Source organism: Histomonas meleagridis (genome assembly GCF_020186115.1).
Source record: "Histomonas meleagridis strain 2922-C6/04-10x chromosome Unknown contig_20, whole genome shotgun sequence".
NCBI lineage: Eukaryota > Parabasalia > Tritrichomonadida > Dientamoebidae > Histomonas > Histomonas meleagridis.
The window spans coordinates 2,272,920-2,297,182 of record NW_027150805.1 but is presented as its reverse complement, the minus strand read 5'-3'; the positions used below and the strand labels follow the sequence as shown (position 1 = coordinate 2,297,182).

The 24,263-nt window shown below is 27.0% G+C and overlaps 5 protein-coding genes across 5 annotated transcripts; 2 read left to right on the top strand and 3 right to left on the bottom strand.

Moving 5' to 3' along the window:
- Positions 1-32: 32 nt before the first annotated feature.
- Positions 33-266, bottom strand: GO595_003239 (uncharacterized protein; the record flags this gene model as incomplete). The annotated part of the gene is made up of 1 exon (XM_067916238.1): positions 33-266. The coding sequence occupies one exon, from the start codon at positions 264-266 to the stop codon at positions 33-35; it is 234 nt and encodes a 77-aa protein (XP_067777040.1).
- Positions 267-6,286: 6,020 nt separating this feature from the next.
- GO595_003238 (uncharacterized protein) lies at positions 6,287-6,712 on the bottom strand (the record flags this gene model as incomplete). The annotated part of the gene is made up of 1 exon (XM_067916237.1): positions 6,287-6,712. The coding sequence occupies one exon, from the start codon at positions 6,710-6,712 to the stop codon at positions 6,287-6,289; it is 426 nt and encodes a 141-aa protein (XP_067777039.1).
- A 5,975-nt stretch (positions 6,713-12,687) lies between these two features.
- Positions 12,688-13,743, bottom strand: GO595_003237 (uncharacterized protein; the record flags this gene model as incomplete). Its single annotated transcript, XM_067916236.1, has 1 exon — positions 12,688-13,743. One exon carries the CDS (start codon positions 13,741-13,743, stop codon positions 12,688-12,690), a length of 1,056 nt encoding a protein of 351 aa, XP_067777038.1.
- Positions 13,744-13,866: 123 nt separating this feature from the next.
- On the top strand, positions 13,867-15,408 carry GO595_003236 (xylulokinase; the record flags this gene model as incomplete). The annotated part of the gene is made up of 1 exon (XM_067916235.1): positions 13,867-15,408. One exon carries the CDS (start codon positions 13,867-13,869, stop codon positions 15,406-15,408), a length of 1,542 nt encoding a protein of 513 aa, XP_067777037.1.
- A 6,554-nt stretch (positions 15,409-21,962) lies between these two features.
- Positions 21,963-23,150, top strand: GO595_003235 (Beige/BEACH domain containing protein; the record flags this gene model as incomplete). Its single annotated transcript, XM_067916233.1, has 1 exon — positions 21,963-23,150. The coding sequence occupies one exon, from the start codon at positions 21,963-21,965 to the stop codon at positions 23,148-23,150; it is 1,188 nt and encodes a 395-aa protein (XP_067777036.1).
- Between the last annotated feature and the right edge of the window lie 1,113 nt (positions 23,151-24,263).

Sequence of the window (24,263 nt, the reverse complement as noted above, 5' to 3'; positions counted from 1 at the left end):
AAAATTAAATAATGTTTTATTAATTAATTAAATTATTTTTTGGGTTCTGGCGGCTTTTGTGACTTCTTGGGTTTAAGGCCATTTATCTTTTTGGTAAAATATGGAAGAAGAATATCTTCTTCGACATCACGTGGATCTGGTACAACATCAACAAGAAGAGAGGGAAGCGGTGTTGTTTTTTCATCGTCTTCATATTCAGATTGTTCGGTATTGATTTCTTCGCCTTCTTTCTCTTCTTCTGAAGTGCTGGAACTGGTATCGCTCATTGAGTGAGATAAACTTATCAAAAGCGCGCTAATCCTTTGAAAATAAACTGTTTTTAAACGTAATAAACGTCTACTCCGGTGGAACGTCTCAAATAACGTTTTTTTTGTGAACAAAAACATCATCGAAAACACAGCAGATGAAAAGCTAAACAAGAATCTAAATAATGTGTTAATTCGGAAAAACATTGAAACAAAAACTGTGATGCATTTGTTTTCCATTGATCATGTTTGATTGTAAATTTAACGAATAAGCATAACCTTTCGTATTTTACTAATAGCCTCCACCAAGTTTTGTGTGCTTTTAGCCCACAAGAAAAACAGTCTTGTGTTGGCTATTGAAAAGAAGAAGTTTCCAACTTGGCATGAGAAATTAAAAATGATCATTCCCACTTTTACATAAATATTTTAAATTTTTGTGCACAAAAAAATTTTTAAATAAAACATCATAATGGTTTGTATAAAATTCTTTATGAAATGGAAGAGTGTATAGCGGGTCTACCAGAGTTTATCCTCTTTTTGCTTCAATCTTTTCTTGAATCAAATTTACAATGTCTTTATAACCGTTTTTGGATGCAATCATTAGAGCTGTTTCAAATGTATTAATTAGTTTCTATGTATTGCTTTAAAATTCTAAATTAATACTATAAATTTTAAATAAAACAAATAAATATTTCTTACATTAACATCAATTCCTTCTTGTTCGAGTAATGATTTCACGATATTTTTGTAACCTTTACTAGATGCATACATAAGTGCTGTATAAAATAATTTAAACAATTTCCAAATGATATTTTTAAATATCAAACGAATAAAATAAATCTTAAATACTCCAAAAAAATATCAATATTATTAATATCAATTCCTTCTTGTTCAAGAAGTAATTTAACTATTTCTGTATAACCACTTTCACATGCATATATAAGTGCTGTTCTAAATAATTCAAATAATTTCCGAACATTATTTTGCAATATTAAATAATTAAAATAAATATAAAATAGAATAATTTAATATTTTTGGAATTAATATCAATTCCGTCTTGTTTAAGAAGTAATTTAATTACATTTGTATTATATCCCGAAAATGCATACATAAGCGCTGTCAAAAATATTTCAAATAATTTCCAAAAATTATTATAATATTTTAAAATATTAAAATATATATTAAATATAACAAATAAATATCTTTACCGTTTATATCAATTCCTTCTTGTTTAAGTAATAACTCAACTATTTTTCCATGATTATCCCAAGATGCTAACATTAGTGCTGTTCGAAATACATTAAATATTTCCCAAATATAATTTTGGAATATAAAATGATTAAATTAAACATTAAATTAAATGAATAAATATCCTTAGCATTGACATCAATTCCTTTTTGTTCAAGAAGTAGTTTAACTATTTCTGTATAACCTTTTGAGGATGCTTTAATTAGTGCTGTTTTAAATAATTTGAACACTTTCCAAATTATATTTTGAAATATCAAATAAAGAATATTTATATCTTTAGCATTAATATTAATTCCTTCTTGTTTAAGAATTAATTTAACTACTTCTATACACCCAAAACCGCATGCCGAAATAAATGCTTTATTAAATAATTTAAATGAATTATAAATAATATTTTGAAATTTCAAAATATTAAAATAAGCATTAAATAAAATAAACAAAAATTTTCAGTTTTTGTATTAAATTTTTCATGTTCGAGAAGTAATTTAACTACTTCTAAGTTCCCATCAGCAGATGCCAATATAAGTGCATTATTAAATAATTTAAATAATTTCCAAATATTATTTTGGGATATCAAATTATAAAATTGAACTTTGAAGATAACAAATAAATATCTTTTGCATTTACATCAATTCCTTTTTGTTCAAGAAGTAATTTAAATGTTTCTATGATACAACATTTAGCTGCTTCCATAAAGACTGTTCTAAATAATTTAGACAAATTCCAAAGATTATTTTGGCATATACAATTCAAAAAATAAATATTAAATAACATAAATAAACATCTTTAGCGTTGATATCAATTCCTTTTTGTTCAAGAAGTAATCTAATGATTTCTCTATGATTATGTTTAGCTGCTATAATAAGTGCTGTTTTAAATAATTTAAATAATTTCCAAATAACATTTTGAAACATGAAATTAAAAATATGAGTTTTATTTAAAATAAATATATGTCTTGAGAATTAATATCAAATCCTTTTTCTTCAAGAAGTAATTTAACTATATCTGTATGACCATTTGCGGATGCATACATAAGTGCTGTATAAAATAATTTAAACAATTTCCAAATAATATTTTGAATTTCCAAATTATTAAAATAAATATTAAATAAAACAAATAAGAATCTTTGGAATTAATATTAAATCCTTTTTGTTCAAGAAGTAATTTGACTATTTCTATGGAACCATTTTCAGCTGCACATATAAGTGCTGTTTTAAATAATTTAAATAATTTCTAAATATTATTTTGAAATTTCAAATTATTGTAATAAATAAAAAACAAAGTAAAATAATATTGTATATATAAATATTAATTCCTTCTTGTTCAAGAAGTAATTTGACTATTTCTGTATAACCATTTCCAGATGCTAGGATAAATATAGTATTAAATACTTTTAATAATTTCCAAATGTTATTTTAAAATTGAAAATTATTGTAATGAATTATAAATAAAATAAATGAATATCTCTTTCATTTATATCAAATCCTTTTTGTTCAAGAAGTAATTTAGTTAATTCCAGATGACCATTTGAAACTACAAAGAAAAGTAGTTTTTGAATTAATTTAAATGAATTTCAAATATTATCTTAATATATCAAAATCTTAAAAAAAATCTTATATATAAACAAATATATCTAGCATTAATATCAATTACTTCTTGTTTAAGTAAAAAGTTAAGTATTTCATAATTAATGAATTTACCAGTTAAAAATAACTTAATAATTCTTTCTCCTAAATTTTTGGTTTCACTAATTTTATTTTCATAAATATAATGAAAGATATCATTTCGATGATATTCAATTGCTGCTTCATATGCATCTTCAAATGATGAATGATTTTGTTCACATAAATGAATAATTTCTTCATTTCCACCTGCAACAGCATATTTACCTGTATTACTTACATCTGCATCATTCATAAGTAAATATTTGAAACATTTAACTGATCCAAAAAATGCTGCATAATCAATTAATGTAACATTTTTTTGATTAATAAAATCACATCTTTCATAAAGTGATGGTTCAACATATTGATTAAAATCAAAATCATTTTGCGATGATATTTCTTGAAGCTTTTCTATTTCATCATTTCGAATTACTTTTAATATTTTGTTCGGATTATGTCCTTCTTCAACTGATTTTTTATGATGTTCAAAATCATTATTTGATAGTTTTTCATAAACTTCTTTGTGATAATTCCACATGTAATATTGCTTATTTATGTCATTTGGCAATTTATTAGGAAAATGATGTGCAAAATAATAAGTCCTTTTATTTTCAACTAAATTTAATGAAACTAAATTCATTCCAATCATTTTTTCTAGAATAAAATATGATTCTTGTGAGTTTATATCAAGAAGAAAATCTCTGAATTTATTAATCAATTCATAATTACTTTTGGTGATTTCTTGTTCTTTTATTTCAATTTGTTTCATGAAATTAATATATAAATTAATATCTTTCATTTGTGAAAGAATTGATGAATATATCAATCTACTAAGAATTAAGCTTGAGCAAGACGAAACATAATCATTATTTATTTGATCTATAGTAGCACGGGTTGATTCTAAAATATTATCTTCACTCAAGTTAAAAATAATTTTTTCAAAAGATATAAAATAATGCATAAGAGCAGTTGAGGAATAATGAATTAATTGATCAGGTTTAAACCAAATTTTAAAAATGTTGTTCATTTAGAAGATTGGTTATTTTTCGTAAACTATTCAAATATCAAGTTTATGTAAACTATTTAAAAAGTTATTAAAGTGATGAACATCAAAAAATACTTCAAAGCACCACAATGTTATTTTACGGTTCCATTGATAGTACCATTGGCGTTACTTTTATGTATTTTTATAGGTTATTATAACCGGCAATATAATTTTGAATATTATCCACCTCTTCCTTCATCGATTATTGTTTATACACCTCAAAATATCATATATGGAATTTCTGTCGTAATTGCATGCATTTTTATGGGTATTGGAATTTATAAAAATTTCAGATATCTAAATTCAAGTCATCGTGTAGGTCTTCAATCGATAACGACAAAAATGTTTGTATATGTTTGTGTAGGCGCAGGTGCTACATCTGTCGTTTCTTTATTATTGATGAGCCTATTTTCAATTGCTGATGGATTATGGATTCATTTTTCATTCCACTTTGTTTTCTTCACAACACTTATGATATACCTTGGTGTTACCGATTACTTGTTTAACCTTCTTAAATTCAAACATTCACTTGGTCATTGGATATTGGATGGAGTAATATTTGCAATTTACCTTTTCTACTTCATCATTGGTTACATTATGTTCTTCCGCCCTCCAAGTTCTTTCTTTTCACTGATTTCATTAGCTGGACATGCACTTTTCATTCTTGTCTTTATTAAGTTTCACATCAACGGAACTATCCTTTTGAGGCATATACTAGTTAAAAGAAACTAAAACGCACAAATTTGATACTATTTTTTTATTTATTTGTAAAATTCGAAATCAAAACTTTCAGACGGTTTTTTATGTGTATTGAATACTTTACTTCATTTTTTGGGCTGCCCTTAATTCGAAATTGTGGATGCATGAAGCTAGCCACTCAAACCGACTCAAAATTCGTGTAAAAGATCCTCAACAAAAACAAAAAACAGATGAAATCCAGCAACAGATGAAGTATGTTCCTTATCATTCTAAATTTAAAAATAAACAAGAAAAACAAATCAAGAAAAATTATGATGAAATTTCTATAAGATACCCAACGTTTTACTCTGTGTTTGGTAGCTACTTTGCAACAAAATTAGCCAAGCATGAGGAAGAAATCATAATTGAAAATGAATTTCAAGCTGAAACACCAAAAAGTTCATTTAAAATACAGAACGTTTCATTTACTGAGAACGCGAGTCCTTCCTTACAAGATGATAATAGTTTCGAACCAATCAATTTTCATAATTTCCCAATTTGTTTCAACAATGGTTTTTCATACAAAGAGCAAATTGATGCTACTGAATTTGCTAAGATGTATCAAAATTTCATTTTTAAGCCACGTGATTCGAAACAACAATTAAGAACAAATTCATTTAATCTTGATGTCAATATGGTTCCACAATACCAGGAAAGACCAATGCCGCCAAATAGAGAGCCCCTTCCGCGAAACTTTAGGAATGAGCAAGTGCCAATCAAATCTAATTATTTTTCAAAACCAAGAAAAGCATTTCCAGACAGAAGCGAAAACAGACAAAGGATCCCAAACATATCTCCATTTCGGAATCCTTTCATTCGAATATAATATTATATTTCAATAAATTGTTTGTTAAACAAATTTTTATTCACTTTTGTTATTGAATAATAGCCATTGGCTTTTTCATTGCTGCAGAGAATATATTAAATTTTTAGTTTTAGTGATATTCATAAAAGAGAATAGAATCCTTGCTAAAAATTATTGGGGCAATCGCTTAATAACACGCGACTTTTCTGAGGAAATTTGAATGCTTTATTCCCACTTTTGGGTACATCCATGAGAAAAGGAAAAATAACACGCCACTTTTTGTGTGATTTATTTTGGCATTAAAGCAAGTCATCTTGTAGCATTTTTAAATGAAAACATGGTGAAACATTCATTTGTGAACGCAACGGCGACTTTTTAAAAAGGAGAATTTGGAATTCCAACTGTTTACAAAGGATTCTCGAATATGCTTATCCTCACATGATTTATGATGTTTTTTTCTCATGAACTGTTAAACTGTATATTCACATTTCTGATATTATGAGTTTAATATATTAAGTTTTCATTAAGTAGCTAAAACATTTTATGGACATCTAGGTGCAGTATGAGTATCACCTCCACATATACTGCAACGATATTTCTTCTTCACTTTTGGAGCGCCTGCTTTATCCACATTGTTTCTTGGATATCTTGAAGGCGCTCCAGAAATCTGTATGTGTTCTGGTGGAAGAATATCTCCATCTTCTCCTGTTTCATGTTCAAGCGAGCATAAATCATTTAAGGCTTTGTCTAGAATATTTCTAATTTCAGAAGATCGATTCGCGAGGGAGAAAAAACGTTCAAATTTATCAATGCAATTACTGTAACTCCAATTGTTTTCTTTGTTTTTTGGCCGTAAATATCTTTCAATGGTATTGGGATTATCTGTTTTATTTTCGTTAGTGATTATCCATCTACAAGGTATGTCATTGATTGTTAAGAGTGGGTTCTTATCTTCTTTAATTCTCATTAGAATAAGGTGTTTACAAGGGAAATTGTATAATGTATGATTTTTGCAGCAGGTCTCAGAGTATGGAATAGACAATACACCATTTAGTTTGAGGTCCATATATTCAGAGAATATCATTGCTGAAGCAAATGTACCGAGTTTTTTCGAATCTTCTTTGCTCATTAATTCTTGTGGGATAATTGTTGGTTTATCACTTTTAGATAATATTCTAAGTCTTTCACCTATTAAATAAATTGCATATACAAGATTTCCTAATGTTACAATTTTATGTTCTAGTAAATTCTTGAGACTTCCAAAAAAACCTTCAACTCGATTTGATGTTGTATTATCGCAATGTATATATTTTGAAATTATACTTGGTAGCCACTTATCCTGATCCGCTAATAAGTTTTGTAACAAACGCGATCCTTTTGTTTTTGGATGTTCATTTACATAATTATTACATGCATTGATAAATTCTTCTTCAGAAATTTCTTGGATTTGTAGCTTATGAAATAAATCACACATTTCTTGCCCTGCCTTCTGTCGAAGATTACGAGAAATGTGAACACTGCAAAATATAATTTTGCAAAATGGAAAGACAAATTTCAGTGCTTTGACCTGTGTTTTGTTTCGATCGCAGATAAAGAGCCTGATATCACTTATTTTTTGTTTGATTTCTACAAAATAATTTATAAATTCATTATTTGTTCGTGAGCATATTATTGCAAAAGATAATACTTGGTTTCGACCATTTTGATCTTCACTAATCATTAATAAAAGAGGGAGGTGATAGTAATTTGTACAACTTGTATCGTCAATAATGCACAGATTATTAGCATATTTTTCAGACATAATAGGTTCGTGAAATACATAACATCCATTAAAACGCTTATTTTCATCTATTATTATTTTGTTCGACCAATTATTTCCATTTTTCATTTGATCAAGCAATTCATCCATTTTATGGTCTCGAATGTTTTTTAAGATCTCTCTTCTTGTATTGTATAATACATCTTTCGAACAAACCAATCCTTGTTTGATGCGAATGTTATAAGCCGATAATCCTTGTAATGTTGAATCTCTGATATTTGTTTTTTGTGTTTCGCTTAGTTGATTTCTTTCTTTTCCGTTGTATGATGCAGAAATTTCATGCGTGTGGTTTAAATCGCAAGAATCGAATTGTGCTAATTGTGTTTCGGGGTTGTAAAGAATCCTAAGGCATGCATTGCAGTTATAGATTGTTCGATACTGTCTACAGCAGAAAAGTTGCATTGATCTTGATTCACCTGTTGATCTAGGAATATATCGGCACTTATATTGATCAGAAATCTCGCGCACCCGTTGAACAAGAGCATGTACATCTTCAAAGAATGCATTGTCAAGACGAGTAAATGCTTCTATGAGCTCAGGAGGAGTCTCCATTGCACTGATTTGGATGGAACATGATAAATCACACAAAAAGTGGCGTGTTATTTTTCTCTTTTCTCATGGATGTACCCAAAAGTGGGAATAAAGCATTCAAATTTCCTCAGAAAAAGTCGCGTGTTATTAAGCGATTCTCCAAATTATTGCATCTTTTATTTTAAAGATAGTTGGGAACTTAGGAAATAAAACTTTAAGATATTCCATTGATTGAAATGATATTCCATTATCTTGTGTACTTGTTGGTTTAAGCAAAATTATAATTAATCTTTCAATGAAATGAATTGTCTAATTTTTTTATAATTTTTTTTTCTCTTAGAGGGGGAATTCTCATTGAATGATACTTTTTGTTTTTTATACCTGGTGTCTCTTTGTGTTTTTCTGAAAATAAACTTAAGTGGACATTTTGGAGTACGTTACTTTTTTTTTTCCACGAATTTATCCACATTCTTCAAAGCTGATCCCGTAATTAGAAAAATTTCAGAAAACCTTACATGCCAATCTGAAGCATACAAAGCAAAAGGTGAAAGTTTATATAATTTTTCATTAAAATTATTAGACATTTTTCAGGCAATAGCACCAGAATTTTCATGTATTGCAGAACATATAACAAACGTATTTGATTCTTTCATCGAAGTTGAGGATAAACAAACAGTTTCGATTCAAAGGTGTGCAGACGATATTCGAGATATATACGAGAGAAAAATGGTCTTAGATAGCTTAGAAGAAAACTACAAAACATTGCATACAAAATTCATATCTGCTAAAGCAAACTTAAATAAAAATCTTGGGACACAAAATGAAGAAAATTGCCGTCAGAATGCTATACAATGTTTGAACTCATTGAAGAAATCGCTTCAAGAACTAATAGACCAAAAGAAAAGATTTTCTAGATTTGTCACAAATCGATTATCACATTGCTTTTCATTTTATTCTGTTTCGTTGCAAAAATGCAACCAGAAAGCTCAAGAATTAAATCAACAAGCATTAGATATAATTCGAAATGAAGTAATGAACAACAGAGATTTTGTATAAAAATATTGTTTTCCTATGCATATCTTTTTAATATATCCTTATATTGTGTTTTTAATGATTGTCTAAAAATATATCAAGATCATTGGTTAATCTTGTATAATATTATATTTCTTGATATATAATGGATATTGAATAGCTTCACTAGTCTAACGGTTAGAACAGTAGCTTTACACGCTATTGATCCAGGTTCGACTCCTGGGTGAAGCAAAATTTTTTTATTCGATATTTAGTGAATATGTTCAAAAAGTGAAATGAAAAAAGTGAGCCGTTTGTCATAATAAACGTCTTCTTAAAATAAAAAAAAATTATACAAATTCTTTGTATGCAGTTATAACTAGAATTTTGAAGTGAAATTAAAAACTTTCTTTATATAAATGAAATGTTTTTTGACTTGAAAAATAGTCAAATGCTATATTCATTTTGAATTGTAATATGAGTGATATTGATATATATTTAAGTTTTATAAAGGAAATTGCGAGCATTTAATCCAATTTTCTTGATGTATTTTCATATTTTCTTCTTGAAAATTCAAAAGAAACATATTATTAATAATTTGATTAAAGAAAATTTACCTGATCGTAAAATTGTATATAATATATCCACAATTGTTGGTAAATCATATTTTATGATTACGCAAATATTCAAATTGTTGATATTAAATATTTTAATCTTAAAGACCAAATCTTTTACTGAAATGGAGATTTTTGTAAATAAAGTATTCAAAAAAATTACGTGCATATAAAAGTGTCAACGGATTTGAGGCACACCAGCTGAACAGGTAACTCTCATGAGAAATATGTTATTCAAATTATAAATTTAAGTTTTAGCGATTTTTACTTAATTAATAAGCAAATGTTTGTATTTTAAATATGATTGATGAATTTTTCTTCTTTAAAATCATCAGCAAATGGATCTTCATCAATATTATTCGTTGATGTTCCCATTACAAATGTATTTTCTTTTTCATTTTGATTTTCTTCGAAACTTTTTGCTTCTTGTTCATTACTTATTTGTTTCTGATTATGAATTCGCAATAAAACTATGATAAGTATTGCAATTATTACAATTACGACAACTGCAACGCATACACTTATAATTTTTATTGTGCTTTAATTATCATCATTAATATTTTCATTTTGGTGTATAATAGTAAAGAAATTACTATAATATATGTAATAAGTCGGATACACAATAACAGTATATTCGTAATAAATAAATTCACTCAAAACATAAGTTAATGATGAATTAAAAATAGAAACAGATATTGAATTCGAATAAGTCGATTTATAAATACTTATTGTTTGTGTAATAGATAATGATTGTGTTAATGTTATTGTATTCGTTAATGTTATACCATTTGAATATGAAAAAGTAAATGAATTCGAAACAACAAATGAAATTTCATATAAATTCGTAAATGCATTTGATTTCATTAATGTATTCGATTCAGTAAATGTATTTGTCTTAGCAAATGTGTTAATAAGGCGCATTCATTTATTATTGTTCCTTTAGTCACATTTAATCCGCCAAATGTTGATCCATTATATGAATTTGTTGTCATGACAATTTTTGCTGCTACATCTATAAATATATTTGATGAATTTGTCGGATCTGTTTCGCCAAAGTAATAAATGCATCTGAGTTTATCGCATGATGAAAATGCATTTGCTTCAATTGAAGTAACATTTTCGCCAATATAAATCGTTTCTAAATTAATACATGAAACAAATGAATAACTTCCAATTTCTTTTACTGAAAATGGAACTTCAAATTTAATATTTAAATTTCCTGATGGATAAATATTGATTCTTTTGATTTGCTTATCATATAAAATTCCATCATTTTGATCATTGGCAAAATATAAATTTTCATTCGAAACATTAATGAATTTAAGTTTTGTACATGAACTAAATGCATTGGTTTCAATTGCACTTACATTTTCTCCAATAGAAATCGTTTCTATACTCGTACATAATGCAAAAACATAATTCCCTATTGCTATTACCTTGTTTGGAATTGTAATATTTACTAATGATGTGCAATTATAAAATGCAAAATTTCCAATTTCTGTTACCTTGTTTGGAATTGTAATATTTACTAATGATATGCAATTATAAAATACAGAAATTCCAATTCTTTCAACATTTCTTTTTTTTTGTTTGTGTTAATAATAATATGTTTTTTGATCGCATAAGATCAATAAGGTATGTTTGTTAACATATTTCTTTTGATTTTACCAAAATGTTAGCAGATTGATGATCATCAAATGTGTTGAAATTTTTGTTGTTAAAAAGATGAATAAATGGTGAAAAAGAACTTGTATTAGTAGACGCAAAATTACATTGGTTTTCAATTTGATTTTGTTGGTGCTGGAAATGTAAATGTTAATTAAAAACAAAGGTGAAAACTATTTTACTTATGAAAATGAGAAGAATAAAAACGTGAATTCTTGGTGCTTTTAAAACAAAATGGTGAGGTTTAATAAGGTACTTTATTTTTCAATGAACAGGAAAACCATTGCACATATGTGATCAAATATATATTTGATATATATAAATAATAGGAAAAAATTTTTCAACTATAATCATTAGAAGTATACTTTTGATTTATGTTATTATAAAAGATAAATGATTTGTAGATAAATTATATATATATAAACTGACTAAAAAATAAATATTTCATTCATTTCCTATCTTAAAAAGAATAAAAAATTTAATTTTAAAAAACCTTTAAATATTTCTCAATTAAACTTACTATAACATCAGTTGAATTTAATTTTGTCTTTTTCAAGTGCTGTATTAAATATTTTAAAAAAATTCTAAATATTGCTTTGAAATCCATTAATTAAGTAAAAAAAGTAATTAAATAAAACAGATTAATATCTTTAACATTAACATCAATTCCTATTGTTCCATGAAGTAATTTAGCGATTTCTGTGTTACGATTTTCAATTGCTGTAATAAGAGTAGTTTTAAGTAGTTTAAATAAATTACAAAAATTATTAATACAAAAATACCCTAAATCAGCTAAGAATGTATCATGTGAATATTTTTTATCCATAAATCTTATTTTCATAAGTTAATATTTAAAACATTTAACTGATCCAAAAAATACTGCATAATCAATTAACGAGACATTTTCTTTATTAATATAAGAACATCTTTCATAAAGTGAAGGTACAATTTTTTGATCAAAATCAAATTTTTCTTGTGATGATATTTCTTGAAGTTTTTCGTTTTCATCATTTCGAATTACGTTTTTTAATTCATTTGGATTATGGCCTTCTTCAATTAATTGTTTATGAAGTTTCCAATCATTCTTTGAAAGTTCTTTGAAAAAAAGTTCTTTCAAATAGGCCACCCGCATTTCTTTTTTGATTTTCTTCCTTAGTTTTATAATGTTGAAAATATTTAGGTTTGATGTCTTTTGTAATATTTTTATCAATTAAATTTAGTTCAAAAAATATCATAAAACAAGAAGAATCATTGGATAGGATAGAATTTATTATATATAAAACAAAACACATCAATTTCGGGTTACCATTGTAAACTTGAATTCCTTTTCTTATAGCAACCGAACAAATGACCCATAAAGTTAATACAACGGCCATAACACTTACAATATTGCTGAGAATTATCTTCTTCATAGTCCATCATTTCTATTGCATCGCTAATGATTTTGGACACGTTCCAATTCTTATACTGTTGAATCGTCATCGCCATTTCGTCCGGATGACTTGGAATTGGCACCTGCTTAATATGCGCCACCGCTAAACACTGCAAAAACTTGCCGTAGTGATCAAATCGCGCTAAGATGTTATCCCAAATTAGCATCAGCTCATGCGCATTATGTTCGTCTGAAAAAAATGTCAATTCCCATTTCATACCATACTGGAGCGCAAAGTGTTGGCTTTGGTTTAAATATTGGAAGACTTCGGGTTCTTCAATGGATAGTAGTGAATCCATTTTGGAAAATCGATGCTGGAGATATGGAAGATTTTGTAAATTTTTGGCAACTTTGTTGTGCATAATAAAAAACTCCGCTAAATAAAACGATAACGCTTCAGCAAATGAACAGTTTAACCCGCCGTGTGAAGCAAAAAATAAACATACAAGAAATGATACCCAAACAAAGCGATCATTCCCTTGTGTATATGAATAATTGGGGTTCTCAAGATATATAAATGTCAAAATTCGTTCCGCTCGAATTTGTGCGCCATTTAAATAATATTCTTGGATCCCTACTTGTTCGGCAAGTTTGCAAAACCAAACATATGTTCGCCTCAAATCGCCACTAATAACTCTTCTGGCATCTGCTGGAATAAGATATAATGGTGATATTGATAAATCATTTAAATTCTTTTCCCGAATTTCAATGTAGTTTTGATACATTTCATAGAGTTTGGATACCCAAAATGATCTATTTGGCGGTAATTTGTTGATCATAATCATCCAACATAAAAATCTTGCGCCAACATGTTTGTATAAATTTTTTTGGCAAAGAAATCGAATTACATCACCCATATTGTAAATATCGCCTGATTGTGATATTAATGCTGCTCTGATCTCTTCTGGTTGGATTTTTCTTTCCATTTTGGGCGACCGATAAAAAGTGGCGCTTCATATTCCTTTGATCGTTTTCAATTCAATTTTTTCTGAGGATTTTACAACCATCACTATCGTCATGACGATATACTTAAATTCTAAACTTTTTGTATGATTAATAGAAAATATTCTGTTTGCTCGCAATTTGCTTCATTAATGCAATCTGATTCTTCTAATCTCTATATTGGCGTCGACTTAGGTACTTCAGCAGTGAAACTTCTTCTTATGAACTCAAAAGGCCAAATTAAAAATGTTATTTCAAAAGAATATCCGATCTTCTTTCCTCATCCTGGATGGTCGGAACAAAATCCAGATGATTGGTATTGTGCTACTATCACAGGATTAAAGGAACTTATAGAAAATTTCGATAAATCAAAAATTTCAGGTATCTGTATAAGTGGTCAAATGCATGGTCTTGTTATCTTAGATTCAAATGACAATGTCATTCGCCCAGCAATTCTTTGGAATGACAATCGAACTGCGGTCGAATGTGATTATCTCAATAATGCCATTGGAAAATCAAAGCTCTCAGAATACACAGCTAATGTTGCCTTTGCAGGTTTCACAGCACCAAAGTTACTTTGGCTAAAGAAAAATGAGCCAGATAATTTTTCACGCATTTTCAAGATTATGCTTCCAAAAGATTATATTGCATATAAAATCACAGGAGTTCACAGTGCAGATGTATCAGATGCTTCAGGAACATTATTTTTCGATGTTGCTCATCGATGCTGGTCAAATGAGATGTGTAAAATTTGCTACATTCGTCCAGAACAACTTGGAAAAGTATACGAAAGTTCAGACTTTATTGGATATGTCAAACCAGAAATATCTAATGAATTCGGAATTCGGAATGATGTAAAAGTTGCTGCTGGTGCTGGAGATAATGCATCTGCAGCAGTAGGAACGGGTACAGTTGGTGATGGGAAATGTAATATATCATTAGGCACAAGCGGAACTATTTTTATCTCTTCAAAGAAGTTTTGTGTTGATAGTAACAATGCGTTACATGCATTTGCACATGCAGATGGAACATATCATCTTATGGGATGTATGCTTAGTGCCGCTTCATGTAACAAATGGTGGATGAACAATATTTTAGGGACTAATGAATATGCTAAGGAACAATCAAATATCGATTTAGAACATTTGGGAGAGAACAATATATATTTTCTGCCTTATTTAATGGGTGAACGTTCTCCTCATAATAACCCAAATGCAAGAGGAGCATTCGTAGGAATGACAATGGATTCAACACGCGAAGATATGTCACTTGCTGTTTTGGAAGGAGTTGCATTCGCACTTAGGGACTCATTAGAAGTAGCAAAGAGTTTAGGAATTGATGTTAAAAAGACCAGAATATGCGGCGGTGGAGCGAAAAGCATTTTATGGAGGAAAATAATTGCAAATGTAATGAATATGAATGTAGAGACAATTGAATCTGAAGAAGGTCCGGCTTTAGGTGCGGCAATGTTGGCTGCTGTGGCTTGTGGCGAATATAGAAATGTTGAAGAAATGGCCGACAAGATAATAAAAGTAGTGGATGTTATAGAACCTCAAAAAGATATTGTAGAGAAATACGAAGAAAGATACAAGAAATTTAGATCAATATACCCGGCGCTTGTGCCTGTGTTCGATGTTTTAAAGGAATAAGATTAAAAGCTTTTACTTTATTCAAAAACAAAACACTGATTGAATTTAATGATATGAACAAACGCACATTATGAATTTGGATTTTGTGTTTCTGTAAAATAATTTGATGTATTTTTAAGTTGTGGCTTTTCAACTTCAGGAAGAGGAGAAAAATATTCAGGTGCATATTTTGGATATTTTTTTACCGTTGAATGAAGCTGACGCCAAATAACTTTATCATGACGAATTTGTTTTTTACACCAACTTGGAGTCTTATTTGGATTGAATGTATCTTCTTTCGGATCTTCAGGAATTACAACCTTAAATTTATCATTATCATTATAATTTACTTGGTATAAATAAACTTTGTTCATTGGTTGTTCACTGTCAGGACGGTTTAAAATTTCCCTTTGGAATACTATAGATACATTGCATTCTTCTGAGATTGCACTTGGCTCTATTTGAGTTTGCATGTTTTGGATAACGTACACATGATTTTTTTACATCACATTTCAAAAAAACTTACTGTGGGGATATGTCTCACAGTATAGAGCATGTTTGGAATTGCGTTTTGTTATATCGAAGCATCAAATTATGTTAATTAGTGAAACATGTTTTTAAATGTGATTCAACCATTTTGTTAACGCTATTTTCATGTTTATAATATTTTATCAAATATGCCAAATTGGTTGTGTTATATGTGAAATTTTTAATAACAAATTATGATATTTACCAAGATATTTTGGTTTTTTAGCCTGGCGAATGGAATGTGTCAAATTGTGTTGTTGTAAAGTCAATTGAATGATCTACAAAAAATGGATTTAATTAGCTATCTCATTGTTCTGAATTGACACATCGTTTGATTGAATTTTTCTGACGAATTCAATTTTAAACCGCTCAATCAGCTGCTTTTGAACAATCGAAAACGATAAAATCTTCAGTTCAACCCAAAAAAAAGCATGAAGAGCTATATTCAACAAAGTGACGAAACTACTATCGAAACATGCACCAATAATCCATTATTCATGCAAACATATGAAAATTTTGCTTCATTTCAAAATGAAAAGAATAGTGAAGCCAAATTACTCAAATTTGAAAAATTTATTGATGCATATAGCTCTATGGCCAACAACACTGATTGTGACTCAATTACGTTGGCAACACTCAAGCTTTCACAAGAAGTAGCAAATGTGCTTATAAAACTAAATCAAAATTTTTCTTTGTTTTCTAAGTCAATGCAACTGCTAAAAAAGCTAAGTGAAATCAGCTCAGGGAGTATTCCGATTTCATATTCATCTTTACTTTTAGCTTTTTTTAATAATTCAACACTTGATTTAACGTCAGAATATACCAATTTTTTCCATAATGGGTTCCAACTCGAATCCACAGCAAAAGAAGCAGCCAAACAATGTTTACTTGACACATTAACCGAAAAATACATATTTGAATTTCCATCTCCGTCAACAGCACAATTCATTTATATGCTTTTTTTCAACACAATGCATAGGTCTTTTTTCACCACCTTCAATTTTAAGCAATATTTAACCACTGTTTTTAATCATGTCAAAATCAATTTACCTAAAGATGAAGAAGTCAAAAAAATTTTAGCTTTTATTATATCATCATTATTTTGTATTTTATCCAAAACTAATAAAGGATTGACCCAATTATTTAATACATTAGGAGGTTTTGATTCACTTCTTTTAGTTACATCAGATTTCGAAGCCAAAGACAAAGTTGAAATCTTTATTCAATTAATATTATGTGGAAACGATGATAAGTCACCACCACCAAATACATTTTTTTTGACTAAATATTATAATGTATATGTACAAGACACCAAAATCCAAAGTGAATTTTTTAATAAATTATTACAAATAATAAAAGTCAATGAAAAAATCATTGACCGATTAAATGAAATTATACCAATCAATAAATGGTTTGAATCCAAAACAATCAAAATCGAGAATGCGTTAGAAATGATGAAAATCGTAAATCGACATTTTCCTGAACAATTACCACAAATATTACCTAATTATTTTTATTTACTCAAAACAACAATTCCACCTGATAATTGTTATATTGATTGTTTAATATTAATGGAAAACTTATTTTCAAAACGACTTATTTCATTATCGTTTTTAATATCACATAATTTTTTAGATGTTTTTTTGATTAGTCCACCAAAAAATACATTAATTAAATTTTTCGAAAGATCACCAATGTTTATGCAATTAACATTAGATGTATTATCACATGAAAAAGGAAAACCAATGAGAGATCCATCATTTATGACAGTCATACAAATGTATGACTTATTTAATGATCATGATAACTTTTTTACGATATGTTCAGCAATGTTAGTTATAGCTTCATCGATAACATCAATCGAAATATTATTTGAAGAAGTTTTATCATCCAAAAATTATGAAATTTTAAATGTATTAATATATTCATTACCTAATTCTGTTGAATTAGTTGATTCATTTGTTAAAGCTTCAGGTGTCGAAAACATTATTAAATATCTTGACTCTAAATTAATAACACCAGAAAATGCAGCGTTAATTTTTGCGTCATTAAATTATTTAAAGACTTGTGTACCATTAAATATTTTATTACATTTTAAAAACGTTGATGATTCATATCCATTATTTCATGTCGATAAAGAATTAATTAAGAAAATGGTATATGGTAATCGAGATGAAAGATATAAACCTATTCGAATTCATAGATTATTCCATTTAATTGATCCTCCTGATGAATTAGATCCTTATAATTTATATATATTAGGGAAATATGAATTAACAAGATATGAAGATTTATCAAAAGTTCCATTTTTAATTCTCGTAGCTAATCGTTATATGCGATCAATAGATGTTGAACGAGTATTTAAATATCCGATTTTATTTGAAAAATTTTGTGATCAAAATTATGATCAATTTTCATTATTCCAATTTTTCCCAGGTAATGATGAAATGATAATCAAAACTAAATATCAATCATTATCATTTTGGTTTAAATTATCAGAAGAATTAGAAACCGAATTACAATTCTTTCATTCGGATAATATATTTATGATATTAAGTGGTAATTCATTAACTTTAAATTTCGAAGGTCAAACTTATATGCATGAAATTAATGTAATTGATTGGAATCATATCTTTATTAAATTAGAAACTAATTTAATATCACAAAACATAAAAATATTTATTAATAATTCACTTATATTTATAATTAATGTTAAAAATAAAATTCAAGAATTTAATAATGCATATTTCTCTAATTCGAATTTTGGTTCTTTATTATTTTTAGGTTCAGCAATTCGATTTTCAGAAAAATCAATAAAAGATTTTTCAGTAATATATAGTTTAGGACCAGGTTATATCGAACCATCGAAAGAATTTGAAGAAAGTCTTTTAATTACACCTTTTATGCTTAATAATTTGACGATGCCATTAAATTGTTTTTCTGTGCCATATTTAGGATTTGCTATTCATAATCTTTCTACACATTATACAAGGAAGATGTTAAATGAATTAATAATTACAAATGATTATGAAATTTATAAATCGATATTAAAAGCGATTTGTAATATTAACTCAATTACAAGGAATTATAATAAAAAACTTTGGAAACAAGTTTTAAATTCGATTGAACATGGAAAATTGTTTCCTGACATTGAATTATTTAAATATTTTTTGTTCTCAATGATAACTAATAATAATTCAAAAGAAATATTTTCTTCAATACTTTATGATAAAAAACTTTGGGAAAATATTAATAATGAAATCTTATTAACTATTTTATTTGATTGTTTCCCAACTATTAATTGGAAGAATTATCCTGATTCTGATTTATTTTTCATTAAAGTTATGGAGAAAAATCCAAATTCATTAGAAATTGCTAAATTATTATTTATTAATTCATCAAAACTTCCACGAATAGGAAAACTTTTAATATCATTTTTAAAAGTTGGTAATGCAATTGAATGGAAATCATTTGAAAATCGAATTGATTATCCTATACAATATACATTAACAGAAGTAATTACTAAATTAATTAATCGAAATACTATTGAATATTTCAAATCTATTATACGATTTAATGATTTAAGATATATATTTATTACATCTACAAATAAATTTTCAGCAAAAATATTTCATTTAATTGTAACTTTAGCTTCATTTATACCTGATTTTATTGAATGTGATTCTTCAATACAAATTAAAATTGCAACATTATCAAATTATGAATCTATTTGGCATGATGTAATGTTTATTATATCAGGAGATTCTAATTGTAATATCGAAGGAATTAGAAGGCCTGCATTAATGCCATTATTATTACAATTAATATGGAGTTTATCATTAAAAATCATTTATTCTATAATGAAATCGAAAGATATACCGAATTTAAATCAAGAAGAAGAATTAATTAATAAAGGAATTAAATATTGTACAAGTTATATAAATGGAATTTGTAATGATAATAATTGTTTAAATATAATATTAACTTATTTCCCATTAATATTAAATCATCGAGTATTATTTGATGAAGAATTTATACTTGAAAATAATTATCAAACTTTAATCACATTAATACCTTCAAATATTAGTGAATATTCAGATCCAATTTGGAATGATTTTATACTATTAAGTAAAAACATTACTTTTCCTGAAGTTAATATTAATTCAAACATAAAAACATTTTTACAAAATTTCGTTACGATATTAATAGGTAAATATGAAAATAATGAAATATTTGAATGGAATAATGTTAAAAAATGGTTTTTAAATTCAACTTTATTCCAATTCTTTATAGATATTATATTAAATATTAATCCAAATCAATATATTAATATAACACAAACATTATTTTTATCAAAACCATTTTTCGATCAATTAAATCCAAATATTCTTTTATATGATTTTATACATCAATTAATACATAAAATTAAATTTCCATTTGAAAATCAAAGGTTTTCATTAACGCAAATATTGCAAACAATATTAATATTTGCAGGCGATCGATATTTATCAATTAATTCATCGGAATTCTTTGAAGATTTATTTTATTTATATGAAAAGATTATTAATAATTTTGGTAAAGAAGGTATTAATAAATATTCACAAATTATATTACAAATATTAATAGTAATATTTTCAACAACTTCAAATAAAGATTATGAAAAATTGAAATTAATAATTTTAAAGAATTTAAATATATTTATTATATTAATAACCCAACAAAAATTAATTAATTGTTGGATATATGGATTTATTATAGCATTTAATAATGATGAAGAATTTATTAATGAAATATTTAAATCATTTTCTTCAATTAATAATTTAACTAAACAACAAAAGAATATAATTAATTTATATCATATGAAAAAATTAAATGAAGATAAAGAAAATTATGAAATATGTAAAAACGAATGGAATAATTTCATTTCTAATTCACATAATAATTCTAAAATTTTATTTGAAAAATATAATAATTTAAATCAAATCAAAAATATTTATTCTGAAGTAGCAGTCGAAATTATCAAACGTAAATATATTGCGAATTGTAAACATTATTTAATATCATTTTTCTTAAATAATATATTACAATTTTATGATTCAACATTTCAAATTAATCTTGAGAAAATTTATTGGTCGAATTATTTAACAAATTTAAGAGAAAATGCTTCAAGAGTTTCTACATTTAAACCTATAACTTATCATTTATCACCACGATGTCCACCATATTTACCACCTAAAGTATTAACTCCTTCATTTTATCCATGTATTAAAGAAAATTTTGAAGAATCTCAAATAATTTCTGATTTTAATAAATATTTTGAATATAAAACACCGAAATTAATTAAAAAGAATTTAATTTCATTATTCTTAGAATCAAATAAAGAATATGGACAATTATTAGAACAAAATAATTGTATCTTATTTAGATATAATGATTCAATACCATCAATTTCATTTTGGTTTACTGAAGCTATAATTATATTAACATTTTGTAAATTGAATTCTAAGAAAGATATTGAATTCATTAAAGAAATTGACTCTAAAACATTACATATCTTTCTTGAATCAGTATTAATTAATGATTATGGTTTAACATCAATGTTTATGTCTCATGTAATGATAATAATACCTATAACATCAATATTATTCATCAAACAACATGACTTAAAAACTTTAGCATTTTGGACATTTAATACTGGACATTTCTTATTAAGATATTCCACGCCACAAATTAAAACATTAATTGCATTATCATCTAAAATTAATAAAATTGCAATGGAATCATTTTCACTTGATGATTATTTAACATTTAATAAATCGAATTATGAAGCATATCAAAAATGGAAATCCAATAATCTTAAAACAGACACATTTTTATATATATTAAATGCACTTTCAGGACGTTCTTTTGTTGATTTAAATAATTATCCATATATCCCTAATGTTTTACATAAATTGGTAATCACTAAAACATTTCCTAATTCCATTGAAACTGCAAATTATTTTTCATGGATTTTACCATTTAAATATTATTCTGATGATAATATCATGAAAAATATCGAAGATTCTGCTGATATACCTGCAACTTCTCTTGTATTACCTGAAATGTTTATTAAAGACTTAAAGACAATCGAATTTGATAATTATTATATACCATCACAAATTTATGCATCGATTTGTGACTCTAAAAATAATGAATACATATCAAATTGGGCATGTGAGAAATTCCCTGTTCAACCACCACGAAGTTTATCATTAGATTTAACAAGTTTAAAGAATTCGAATAATCAACAACAACAACAAGTTAATACAATAGCACATAGTACATCACCAAATAACTTGTCGCAAAGTGATTTTAATAAGACAATAATTATAAATGTAAGTCGAAGATATTCAAAATTATCTTTTGTAAGTGACGTAACTGATAAAACTTTGTTTTATGAATATAACTTTTTATATGGTTACGCTGAAAGTGTTTCTGTATCAAAGAACGGAATATTTTTCGTAATCAATTTCACATTCGGTTTAACAAAAGCGTTTAAAGTAATATTTAAAAATAATGTTCCAACAAGCGCTAAATTTATATCAGAATTTAGTGTAGGACCGAAACCTAAATCGGTGATTTCCGGTATAGATTGGATTTGTGCTACAGCTTCATTATCGAAATTAGTTTTATGGGAAATGATTACTGGTACTACTCATAGAGTTATAGAATTCGATGACCCAATATCGGACTTAACGTTCTACGAGGTATCCGGCTTGATTTGGATTGGGGTGGGCGAAATGATCGTCTTCTTGGGAATTAACGGTCAAAAGTTGGGGTTCGTTGATATCGGCGAAAAAGTGACGGCGCTTACACAAATCAAAGAATCTGAAGAAAGTTTATCTGCGTTTTGTGGTACGGATAATGGTAACCTTTACGTCGTAAATTACTCACTGAAAACAAGAGTACCGGAATTTAAACAAATTGAAAGTAATCATAATTGTTCAATTAAAAGAGTGATCCCACAAAATAAAAGCGGTAAAGTAATAAGTATGGACGCAGCAGGTGTAGTGTCCCAATGGAATACTGACGGAATGTTGGACCCTGATAGATCGTCAGTTTTCACTTCTTGCGCTGTTTGTACAAACCCAACTCAATCAATCTGCCAATTCTGTAATAAGCCAATTTGTGAATTGTGTAAAACAAATCATTTAAAAGGCCCAAATTGCAGACATTGCATTGCGTTCATCTGATTTTATGGTTAAATAAATAAGATTATCTATCAATTTGTATCAACTAAAGTTTTGTTTTTAGACATTTGGTTTCATAAATATGAATTTTTCTACAAATCTTTTCGAATTGCATCTTATTGGAAGTATTTTATTCAAAATATCACTGATTTGTTTGATGTTTATGATAATAAAGAATGGAATCAATTTTTATTCAAATATGATTTCTCAGATTGGATTTCCCACCAATACATTAGTACTAATGTATTATAAAGAAGAATAAACAACATAAGACTTCTACTTATACCCATAACAAACAATCTACATTAAAAAGTAAGAAGTGATGTGCATGAAATTTTAATCTAATGATAAATATCTCGAAGTTATGAATAACTTGAAATTCAGTGTTTCCATTATTAATTGCCTATTGTTATAAATATTATATTTTTTATGTGATCACTAAAGAGGTTAAAAGATGTTGAAAATGTTTACTAAATACTGTTACCAATTATAAGATACAGATATTTCTTCATCGAGTATATCATCATTTTGGTGTCAGTCATAAGGCTTTCTTTATTTACGTAAAAAAGGAAATTGTTGAATAGGAGTTGAACCAGGCTCAATATCAACAACTCCAAGCCCACCAAAGAGCACACCTCTTACACCAATTATTTTGGGGTAAATTACACTATTTTTTAAACCTTTAGACTTTTTATATAATTTTTGAAATTGCCTTTTTAGAGCATCTTCTGTAACCACTTTAATGAATTTGTTTGGTTGTGGTGTGCGAATACCAGGATTTCTAATTTTGTTCAAAATAAGTAAAAAAAGCATCAAAACGTTTTGTCAGTTGATCATCCAATTAAAAATTTTGACGGTTATTTTCAAACCCCATTCAAATTTGATCAAAAATCATTGATTTCGTTATCAAAAATTGGTCTTATCGACACAAATTTTGTGAGCATTACGATTTTACATTCTACTTTTCGAATGGGAGACCGTTTATTTGATGTCGAAACCTAAATTTCATAAAAAAAACAGAGATTAATGTGTATACTTTTATTTCTACTTGCAGTAGACTTCTTCGACCGCTTTGAGCAGTTTCTGTACTTTTTCATTTTGGCTCACAAACGAACA